The following is a 12382-nucleotide window of genomic DNA, read 5'->3' on the forward strand; positions in this document are numbered from 1 at the left end:
ATTGCTCTAAAAATAATCAGAGCTGGATCTCCTCTTACATTAAGTTGTATCAACTTGAAGATTGCATTCCAGAATGGTACTAGTTTCACAGATAATTAAAGGAAGATATCTTTATGTATACAGTGCAATCTTTAAAATTAAATTATATTATACATTAGAAATGCACATGTATTATAAGTGCAATTCTTGATGAATTTTGACAAACTGAACACATCTGTGTAACCAACTACCATGTCAGGAAACAGCAATACTAGCCCCTCAGAAACTTCCTCATCACACTCCCTTAAATCACTACCACTCCTAAAGCATCAGACACAGATTAGTTTTGCATATTTTTGCATTTTCTTTTCTTTTAGTTATTTGTTTTTAAGGCGAGGTCTTGCTCTACCACCCAGGCTAGAGTGTAGTGTCATGATCATAGCTACTACAGCCTGGAACTACAGCCTGAGCTCAAGAGACCATCCTACCTCAACTTCCCAAAGAGCTAAGACTATAGGTGTGTGCCATTATATCTGGCTAATATTTTAATTGTTTTTTTAAAAATAGAGATGGGGGTCTTGCTATGTTGAAACCAGCCTAGGCTGGTTTCAAACTCCTGCCTTGGCCTCCCAAAGTGCTGGGATTACAGGCATGAACCACTGTGACCTGTTTTTATATCTTACATACATAGAATAATATATACTATCTTGTGTCTGGCTCTTTTCCTTCATCATGATGTTTGTGAGAATCTTCCATATGATGTGTGTGGTTGTAGATGAATCATTCTCACTTCACTCAGATAGCATTCCATTGTGGAAATATGCTATATTCGACTTATCTATTCTACAGTTGATGGGGCACTATTCACTTTTCTGTTGAGTATATAATAATAGGAGTGGCATTGCAGGCCCCACAGGTACGCGTATTTCCAGCGTTAGTATATATTGCCAAGCAGGTTTAAAAACCGTATGAAATTAAATTCCCATCAGCAGATTAAGAGGGTTCCAGCTGCTGCTCATCTTTGTCAACACTTGGAATTTTTCTCCTTCTTCATTTTAGTCATACTGGTGAGTGTGGAGTGATATTGCTTTATTTTTAATATATTTATTGGCCATTTGTGTATATTCTTTGTGAGATGTCTCTTCATAGTTTTGCTAATTTGTCTATTGGGTCATCTATCTTTTTTTATCAATTTGCAGGAGTTCTTTATATATATGTTCTGGACATGAGTCCTTTGTCGTGTATTGTAAATATTGTCTTCCACACTGTGGATTTCCTTTTTACTTTCTTAATCTTTTGACATTCATGCAGTATAATTTGTTTCCTTTCAAGAAACTTAGAACTTTATCCATAGTGCATGTCTGATGTACACAGCATCAATTATGCAAAGTGACCTCACTGTTATTAAACAGGTAGAAATAGATCTGGAGATGTTAATTAAATGACAAAATACGTTGAAAAAATTATAAATCTACTGGATTTTTAGACTACTAAAAATTATCCAGATTCTAATTTTAAATATTAAGTTAATTAACTTTTACTGTGAACTGAAGAAAATACATGAAGAATTTCAGAAATTAATTAAATTAGACAAGAGATTAAAAAAACTCTGAATACTGGGTAAGACCAATTTTTAAACATACAAGGATTCCAAAAGATCCTTGTTGTCCCAGCTCTTATTGTTAGTAACTATCTTGCATGACAACACCAAAATGGGTTGCATTTACTGAAAATATTTTCACTCTAAAATATTGTACCAAGATGGTTCAGGGCACAACCCTATGTCACTTTGAAGAAAATATTGCTAGATTCTTCCCATGAGAAAGTAAGTTAACAATATAGTGACTCTTCCACAATCTTTAACTTCCCTAGTGAATTTGGTTCTCTTAAAAGCTTGGTGAATTGATAGAAAACAAAGGTCTGTACCTATCGAACATTGACAGAGTAAGTGATAGGTAACTTTTTCCTATTTCTTGCAGGAAATGATTTTTCCTATAGCCTAGAGGTTTTGCTTAGAGACATATGTAACTCTTTTCTAGACCTACACATTATTGACTTCCTAGCTGACCACTACAGTGGCAATATCACTGAATTTTCAAATATGACAGCTATGGTGGCATTTTTTCATGTGAAAAATAGAGCCTTCTAGTTAGCACTGAATTGAGACCAAAAATTCATTTTTAGTTGGTCTCCACAAAGACCATCAAGGAATCACCTACCTTGGAAATTTGTCTTGAGATGGATTTAAAATAGTGACCTGACATTCAAAGTCAATATTTTTTTAGCTACTGGGTCCATATCTCTGAGCTACTAGCTTCTGTAAAATGAAATTATACCGACTCTTTGGTAACTTAGATAGACCTTTTCAATATTTATTCCCTTCTTTTTCCTACTTCACTGCAACCGAATTCCATTTTACCTGGATATTTTCTGAGCAGGAGCAAACACCAAAATTAGTGATAGGTTCTCCACTGGTGTTCCATTTTCCCAGACTTTCTTTCTTTAAACACCATCTGCAAATAAAAATGATATTGACATGAGACGTGTGTGTGCTCTTATCTTTATGTATGAGTATATAAATAAGTACTTGGTATTAAATTCAGGTGTGTAGTCCTAGGTACAATTTGCTGATATTTCATAACTTGAATATACATTGTACGACCATTTTCTAGTGATTTGACATTTTGTGGTGGGAGATTGAGGGAGAGCACTTATTGATTCAAAAGTGTTGAGACCAAACCTTATTGAATTGTCTTACTATGTCAAGATGGGGATTTTTGTCTCCTTTATTTTCTTTGCTCTTTTCATACTGTCTTCTGACAGGAAGTGAATACGTTAGCATAATATTAATAGTACACCAAGGTCAGGTTTGCATGTACTATGTACTATCTTGGAAGTTTGAATAAGCAACCTTGCATAGTGTGAACATATGGGAATTAGAATCAGAAAACTTGGGTCTCAGCTTTAGCTGTAGAATTTACTATCTAGATTTCTTTAGACAAGTACCTTATACAAGCCTCAGTTTTTTCAACTGTAAAGTGGGATTTGTAATTCACAAGGTTGTGATTGTTAAATGAAAATATGTATACAAGACAGCTGTACAAATTATGACATCTAATGTTTATCATTACAGTATAGCATAGCTGTGCAATGAACTAAAGGAGATAGTCAAAATCTGTTAAATAGAGATTTCTTCAGGGAACTGCCCTCTTCCAGTCAAATACACACACACACACACACACACACACACACACACACACACACACACACACACACACACACATGCACGCATATGCCTGCATACACACAAAATCGAACGCTGAAAACAAACAAAAAGCAAGAACCACTTACGGATCACTGGTGTTCAGGCACAGGTTGTCAACTCCAGGGAAGTTCCACATTGCTGAGACCAGTCCTTTCGTGCTTGGGTGAGAATTCCTAAAATGTTTAAAGGATGGAAACAGATTCGGGACTCTGCTACTAGTCTGCCACGTTAAACTCATGCTCACAAATAATTTGAAGAAACAAAACGTGTTGTTTATCGGACCATTTTCTCAAAAATCTAAGAAAGATGCAGTCTCAGGAAAAAAAAGTATCACAGGAAAAAATATGCACGTGTCTCTATTTGGCTGCTTTGTCATTCTAATTGTCATGTGCATTTAGTGATCACCTATTATATAAATAAAATTATACAGAATTCTGACATTGCTAGTCAATATTTGTGAGACTAATAAAAAACTATTTTCTGTATATTACAACAGGTAATATACACATAACTTGGCTTTCTTGATTAAAGTCTAGTCATTAAAAACAAATATCTACTATAACTTTATTTTCAGAAGAATGCAAAAAAAAAAACAACCCAAAACTCTTAAAAAGCTATTTGTTGGCAATGGAAATAACATATTCCAGTACATCAAACTGTCCATTCCTTTAGCAGAAGCAGGTACTACAGCCCTAAGTTCTTTATTCTTTAGAATTCCATGGGATTCACGCAGGTACAACCACACACCTGGAAGATTTCTGGAAACATTCTTTTAGTTAGTGGAAAGAGACTTACGCATAGAAGGATGTCTGTTTGGAGGTACCGTAAAGAGAGGGGGAGATCTGGATCTCTGGATAAATGTTGCTGGAATCTCTTAATGTGCCAAGACCCATTGCTGTGGTCACGAAGACGATGGGGAGGATAACCTGGGCAATGAGACCTTTCCAGTTCCTTCGGGTGTGGTGGAACCTCTTGATGAGTATAGCCATTATCTTCTTCAGTAATAGTCCCAAACCATCCAACCTCTCTCCTCTTGTCAGGATTTTGTCTAATTAAGAAAAAGAGATTTGATATAGTTCTAGAAAATCTTGATTAATCAAGTAATAAAGCAACTTCAAGAACTATGGATGGATGGTACAATATGGTGTCATGGGAAATGCTTATATTTTAAAGATTTGGATTTCAGGTTCAGCAATGCATGTATCAGCCTTAATCCTGAGCCTTCCACTGGGAAAATGAAGGACCATAAAACCTATCTTATGTAGAACTGTATGTAAAAATGATTTAAAAATTCTAACTCCCTATGCAAAAAACAGCCACATACATAGTGATTTTACATCAAAGTTAGATATCTAGAATTTCACAGGTGAATATTGTTCTCAAACTTCAAAGTCTCAATGTGTACTAAGAATGGATTCCTACTTACTAATACTCAAGAGATAATTTCTATCAAGAGATTGAATTCAAATAAGTAGAAATTAAAACACCAACCTAGTCTAAGAACTCATTCCTATTATGAGTAACTAATTTAGTTGATTCCAAGTCTAATTGATTGGCTCTGACTATAACGTGAGGTCCAGTGCATTCGCCTCAAGTGAGGGAAAAGGAAAAGCCTCTCCTCCAAAGTGTAGTTCTAGTTCAACCACTTGTTCATTACTTTTTCTCTTTGGAAATTTGGAATGATGTTAGGGCCTTTTCAAACTCCATTTTTACCGCCAAAGTCACAAGAAAGAACTCATTGGAAAAATGTCTCTCCCCCACCTGTACTTTGAAATGCTTTTCAGATGCTGAGAAAAATTCTGTGGCTCTGAGAGTCACAGCAGCTATGGAGGCCATAAACCATTGCTTCCTCAATAGAGATTTATGGCTAATAATTCCAGAAGCCCCCTCTAAAAATAGGTTCAAATATCGCATTCTCAGCAAAAGCCTGCCACCCAGCACTCCTTCATATGTGATAAGATGACGGCATTCCTCAACTCTGTGTATATTTTAAATTTTCCATCACAAATTATGCAGCACAAAACTCATGATCTTCATTTAGCTGATAAGGAAAAATACAAAGCTGCTTAATTTAAAATGAATTCCAATTAAACAGAGTGAACATGTTTAAATGCAAACTCATATCTCCACAAAAGGGAATTGAAGAAGAAGCTGAATATTTTGAGTTAATTAGTATGCTTTTCTGTTTCTTGAGAAATTACATGTGGATGACTTACAGGTGTATCAAATAGAATAAATGTGCTTTCTGAAAGATAATGTCAATGAGGGGAATGTTTTGACTGAAGAATAGTTTCAAATTATGAGACAAATGTCGAGGCAAATACTTAGCATTTACTTCCTAAAGCAGATGACCATTTTCTAATGAAAGTTCTCAGTTCCATGGACTCTACAGCTGTATCCCCCAAAAGATGATAGATGAGGACATATTTGCCTCAAGTCCCCGAATTATCCAAACACCAGAGATGATCTTTTCTGAGTTTTAAAGCCAGGCAAATGTTTAATTAAAAGCTCTGTTCCTAGAGATTTTTCCCAGTTTAAGCAAACTGTCAAAATGACTACTTCATAATTTATATACCATTTTGCTATATGGTACCTTAAGTAAATAGAGTTTCCAGAGGTATAAATTAACTGTCAGAAAGAGAATAAGAGACCATAAAAATTATTTTCAATAGAGCTCAATCCCTTAAAGTCATGTCAAGAAACATGATTTTTCAAATATATCCTGTGTGAAGGATTGCTGAGTTGGGGGGAACCTATTATTATAGATTCTTAGCCATCAAGTCCAATTTAATCAATTCAGAGACTTTCCTTCAAAAGCTTTTTCTCAGCACCTGAATGGTCCAGAGTAGGGGGAGTTTAGGCATGTTTTCTGATGAGGTACCATAAGGAGTGATGACTATTTTTTTTCTTTTTTTATTTTTTCTGATGACTCTTGTCTTCACTTAAGCATGTCTAGTAACAGGGAGTGAACTACCTCACAAGGTAACTTTGTGCGTTGCTGGACAGCACCAATTACAAGAAGAATTTTAACTCAAGCATAAATCTGAAATTGTAGAAGTCACATCTTGAAAACGATTTCTGGTGGGTAAGAGGAATACTCATTACTGCCCTATCAAGGGAGTTCTACATTCTTCAAAGTACTTTTGAAATACAGAATTTGATTCAGTTTAATGAATATTTTGTATATTATAATAAAAAAGGAAGCTTATATTTCTTTAGTTTTTGGGATGTAGAATAAAAGTTTACAGTCAAATTTTTAAAAAATCAAAATCTTTCCTGTGATTTTTCTCAATGATATCATTTTCTGGACTTAAGCAAAATATCCACACGAGAGGCATACCGTCTCTGTCTGTGAAATTGCTGCTGCTCACAGATAAATCGTCAGGAGTTGAGATGCCGTTGGTACTGGAACTTCCGATTTTCTTTTGCGTTAAGTACTCAAGACTCATGTTACTATTTTTATGTGACTCTTTAGTCAAGTTCAGAAAGACCTAGAAAGAGAAACCAGATCACTTCATTAATGTAAAAAGTGCACGTCTTTTTTTAACGTCTAAGCTTAATTTTGATTTTGAATTATCATATTTATTGAGACAAATAGTCTCCATCTGACTTTAAGTGAATATTTTTGTTTGTAAAAGATACGTGTTCTGTAGTTGGAGCAACATTTTATTCTCAGAAGTCAGTCTTACATAAGAACTGGATTGAAATGCTTTTAAACTGTTCTGATTTTGTGAAATATTTATTTTTTTAAAAAAACCTGCACATGTTTATTCTAAGGGAACAGCAAGCTATATCAGCTTTAAGAATAAAAAGAGAAGTCCAAGTGTACCTCTTCCACGGTGGTGTCTGAAATGCCATAGCACCCGATGTTGAGGTCACCCATGCCATTGTCCAGCGCTCGCAGGAGCGACAGATAGGCTCCCGAGACTTTGGTGCTGAAGGGAGGAAGCACATAAACAAGCTCGCCCCCAATATCCTCCTTGAGGTAGGCTTCGGGAAGGTGTGATCGGATCATTGCTGTCACGGCCATAGTGTCACATACTATGTTTGCATTTAGATTTGGACTCTAGAGACAAAGACAGAAGTTAGACACTCTCTTCTCTTTATAGCGAACCAGGGTCCTAATCAGAGGGGGGTGAGTTCGTTTAGGCCACTCCAGACCTGAGTCAGATCACACATCACTGCTTCAGTGCTCCCTGTCCCACTCGGGGTTCTTCCTATTGTTGTCTCCAAGTCGCTACTTGACCGGCCCCATCCTCCCACTGCACCTCATTGTCCACCATGCTCTCTCTCCCTTGTTCTATGTCAGCAGCAAGTGTCTTTTCTGTTGCTACAGGGCTTCAGGCTCAGGCACACACACACACACACACACACACACACACACACACACACACCCGTGCCCGCCCCAGGACCCTTGAAATTGCTCTTTCTTTGCCCCCAGATTGTGACATGTCCATCCTCGAACTGGCTCCAACTCTTGGGGTTCACCTGCCACTTTCTCAAAGCCCTCTTATTACCCTACTTAAAAATGGCGTCACTCAGCATTACCTCCTTCTCCTCTCCTGCTTCATTTCCATCCATAGCAATTACTAAATAATTTATTTATTGATTGTGTCATCTGAATTCCTCACACCCCATCAGAATATAAATTCCACGAGGCAGGGATTTTCATCAGTTCACTGCTGTATCCCAGTGCCTAGGACAGTGCTTAGGTACACCATAAGGCATAATAAATACCTAACACACAAATTTCTGAGTGAATTAATGAGGATATCTATGAGCTATTTTTTTTTTTTATATTTGAAGTCACATCAGGATGATCAGATCTTAAATAAATGGTGGTAGTCCAACCCTGCCTAATAGCATATACATCTTGCACAGTATTGTTAAATCATATGCTATGTGAGGTGGTACAGGGATCCTTAGTGAGCTTTTTTTGTTCTTCAAAAGATGCAAAACCACCACTGACCTGTCTAAGTTATAGTCTCCACACTGTCACTTGAGAAGTACCGAGTAGACAATAAATACATGACTTCACATTCTTTTAATTTGTTCTTGATAAAGCAGAAAATCGAATTTTTAGCCATATAAGCTGAAATGCTAGGGGAACTAAAAGGCTGAGTCTCCATCAGTAATGTTAAGGTGCAGGTCATTTTTTACCCAGTGCATTGCTTCTCGATGTGTGGTCCCTGGACCAGCAGTACAGCACCCCCTGGATCTTGTTACAAGTGGAGTAACTTCTGGTCCCACTCCTAGACCTACCGACTCAGACCCTCCTGAGGTGGGGCCAGAAATCTGAGTTTTAACCAAGAAATCTGAGTTTTAACCTTCAGGTCTTGGTTAAAAGAACTTGGAAGTTCACTCAAGTTTGAGAACCATGAAGCTAGCATATTAATGAATTTTAGCAATGAATGAAGTTAGATTCTGCCTCCATTTCCTATAAAAAATTAATGACTCTATAAGGAGGTATGTTTTCTCCTACCAACCTTCTTCTTGGTGAGCGTGAGGTGATATCCATCCCCAAACGTCTCCTTGAGGTAGAAGGGAGACCCGCAGCACCGCAGCCCGCCGTGCTCCAGGAAGGCGATGCGGTCACTCAGCACTTCGGCCTCGTCCAAATGGTGCGTCGACAGAATGATTGTTCTGGCTTGAAAATACAGATGAGACCAACAGAGAATGAAAAACGAAGACACTGGGCCCAAGATACACAGAGTTAGCAGGAGGAAGTCCTGTGACATCATGAGGAGAAGGGTCACGTTTTATGAGCTGATTGAAAAACTAACTGACCACAAGGAACTTCCAGAATGATCAAAGAAAAATTCAGAAGGGGTGTTCTTAAATATTTGGGGGTGTTTTCCACACAAATTGGAAGCAAATTAATATTATGCTGACTGGCTAAATGTCCGTCATTTACCACGTGGGCATTGGCAACTCTTCCCAATCTGTCAGTTTTGCTCCTCTGGCTTCATTTTGCACTCTGTTTTTATTCCCTTTCTTCACTACAAGAAAGCGATAATTTTAAAGACTTTTTGAATATTCCTCTCTGATTAATCCACTCCACCCTGATTACTCCTTTGCTTCACATCCTGTTAGCACTTATTTAGTCTGTTTTCAGTTTATTTTTGTTTGTGTATGTTTGATATCTCTAATTAGATTCTTCACTCCTCTGAGCAGACTTTGGAACTTCTGTTGAATTTGCGTGCTCTCAAAAAGGCCAGTTAAGTGCTCAACTCACAGTGGGCACTAGACAGATAATAACAAATTGAGCCAGAAAGTTGCCTGGGAGGAGAAAAATCTTGGGAAAAGAAAGAGCCAATCTTAGACTTTAAAGGATATCATGCACAGAAAAGGCTTCAACTTTCATGTGTGTATCCCAGAGGGCAGAATTATGACTGTGGGTGGAGAAGTTATGAAAAAGTACTCATACCAGTTTTGTTCTTGCATATAACATCCCATATACTTCTGCGAGAACATGGGTCAACGCCAGTGGATGGTTCATCCAGAATTACTACCCTTGATCCACCGATGAGAGCTATGGATATAGATAACTTCCTCTTCATTCCTCCTGACAATGTTCCAACTCTCTTATGACGATGGCTATACAGCCCAGTGTCTTTTAAAGTCCTTAGAAAATAATGTATGATGGTTATTTTTTACAGATAGACTATCTGAATACTGGAAAAATATAATAAACAGAGTGATGATATTCACTAAGCAACTATTATGTGCTCAGTAAGATACAATCAACTACTGAGGATTCATGATGTAGTTTTCCATTATTTGTCACCCAGTTGTAGGTACCAAATTAATACTCAGAAAAATCACAAGGGAATATATACTTCATTCAATTGACAAATATTGATAGAGTGCCTGCCTATTTTGTGCCAGGCTATGTTTTAATGCTTGGGAAAAGCAGTGAACAGATAAAGTCTCTACTCACAAGGAGATTATGTTCTAGTATGTGTGTGTATCCAGAGGGGTGCATGGAAATCCAATCAACAAACACATTCCCAAGGAAGTTTATAACATGTCAGGCGGTGATAAGGACAATAAAACATAAATAAAGTAGGGTATGTGAGATAAGGAGTGTTTGGCGCATGCTATTTTAGGCATCTATTTTATACATGGTGATCAATTGAGAGAAGGCGACATTTGGGCAGAGAAAAAGAATGTAGTCATTTGACCACGAATAAATGGCTGTCTGAGAAGGGTGCTGTGAGTAGAGGCAAGAGAAAGCAAAAGACTGGAGCAGGCCTAGTATAGTCAAGCACACAACTAGGCCAGTGTGCCTAGAGTAGAGTGAATGTGGGAGAGAGTGGGAGAAAATGAAATCAGAAGTGAGATTGGGGGCAAGTCATGGAGGACTTTGTAGTCTTGATAAGGACTGAGCATCACACTGAGTATGGCAGGAAGCCATTGGAGGGTTTGAACCCAGGCGTGACATGGTCTGATTTGCAGTTGAAAAAGATCACCCTGGCCCCTCTTCCCAGATTGTACAAAGGAAGAGTTGAAGCTAGGAGTCTAGTTAGGAGGCTTAGACCAGTGTAGTATCCATGGAGACTGGAAGCAAAGGATTTGAGGCAATATGGGAGCCAGAGATGAAGGGAGTTAAACAATATCAGTGTAATAACTGGCTGGTGAGGATAATTAAATGCATACAATTATAATTAAATGCATGCAATCTCAAAGAAGTAGAAAGACTAAAAAGCAACTGGTTTGTGAGAAAATATCTTCTCTTGGTATTGCTACCAGAACTTTCCCAACCAAGCTAATGGTCTGTGAGAGGACTCATGTTCTCATGAGAGTAACTCATGTTCTCATTCCTGTCATAACTCACCTTTTTACTTCCTCGTGGAGCTGCTTTTTAGTCCAGTGAGGAACTTTGATGGAACCATATAAGAGAAGGTGTTCCTTGGTGGTGAGGTAACTGAACAAGACGTCGTGCTGCATGCAGACCCCCATGTTCTTTCGCACGATGTTTAGGTCTGTTTTGATATCTTTTCCGTACACAAAGATGGTACCTGCTGAGGTCCCAAACAGCCCGGTCAACATGGAACTGGAAATGAAGAAATGATAAATTAGGTATGAACCAAGCATTTAAGCTAAATATCAAGACTAAATATATCTCAGTTGTTAGTTAAAAAAAAAGTTATAGTTTATCTTCTTAAGCAAGGGCAGATTATGAAATAAAATGGTATTAAATGGTAATAAAAAATAAAAATTACTTTTAAATAATTTTAAGTGTTAACACTCCATGGTGAGGGTGGTGATGGTAATAATGACAAAAGTGGTTGTGCTTTTTCATTGCACACACACTCTCTCCTTGAGCAAACTCAGGCACTTCCCGGCATCCCTTAGTATCTACAGGCTGACATGCCTCACATTTATCTCTCTAGCCCTGGCCCCATCACTCAGTTCCAGCCTTGCTCTATGCCTCTAACAGATACTGACACTTCTCTGTGAGATGTCTTACAATGTTCTCAAACTCAACATGTTTAAAACCGAGCTTATGATCTGTGCTCACAAAACCACACACTCGTTGAACCTACCACTGTCACTGTGCAATACATTCATAGAATGGTTGCACAAGACTGGAATCCAGAAGTCATTTTTCACACCCACTCCCACCTCTATGTCTCCACAGCTACCACCCCCATCTATCCATTTCCACGGCTACCACCACAGGGCCAGCCCCTGTCACCACTTGCCTAACTCATCACTGTAAGCTCCTAACTCTATTCCCCACATGCTGCTTGGTCATCTCCAGTCCTTTTCCCTACACTGAGACTAGAGTATTTTCACCTAGCTAATTTCCCATCATCTTTCAGATGATTAGCAAACTGGACACTATTTAATACCCATTTCCTCCATTATAATACGAGCTCTATGAGGTCAAGGGAAGGACCTGTTTTCTCAGCACTCGGTGCCATTCCTAACCAGTGCCTGGCATTGAAGCCTTGTGGGTTAAACAGGGAATCAACAGAATGTGCAATTTGTCCATAAAAACACACTGAAATACAAATAATATAACTTATTCCTTATATTAAAGGTTTATATTTAGAACAATAAAATAGGGGCATTCTCAGCTAAAATTATAGCCTCTTCTAAAGCTTTTTCTAGTTCTTTTCTTCACTGGTC

At 37.9% G+C, this 12382-nt stretch overlaps 1 protein-coding gene across 1 annotated transcript in view; it reads right to left on the reverse strand.

Annotated features, from left to right (window-relative positions):
* ABCA12 (ATP binding cassette subfamily A member 12) overlaps positions 1-12382 on the reverse strand; it is a 169354-nt gene that overhangs the window by 30837 nt on the left and 126135 nt on the right. Inside the window, exons 29-36 of the mRNA XM_076005914.1 lie at positions 11082-11300; positions 9672-9868; positions 8731-8891; positions 7074-7310; positions 6585-6735; positions 4040-4292; positions 3331-3417; positions 2399-2492 (exon numbers count right to left, since the gene is read on the reverse strand). Coding sequence (XP_075862029.1) covers positions 2399-2492; positions 3331-3417; positions 4040-4292; positions 6585-6735; positions 7074-7310; positions 8731-8891; positions 9672-9868; positions 11082-11300 — 1399 coding nt within the window. The remainder of the gene's footprint in view (positions 1-2398; positions 2493-3330; positions 3418-4039; positions 4293-6584; positions 6736-7073; positions 7311-8730; positions 8892-9671; positions 9869-11081; positions 11301-12382) is intronic.

This window comes from Microcebus murinus, chromosome 8, assembly GCF_040939455.1.
Source record: "Microcebus murinus isolate Inina chromosome 8, M.murinus_Inina_mat1.0, whole genome shotgun sequence".
In the NCBI taxonomy this organism is placed as follows: Eukaryota; Metazoa; Chordata; class Mammalia; order Primates; family Cheirogaleidae; genus Microcebus; species Microcebus murinus.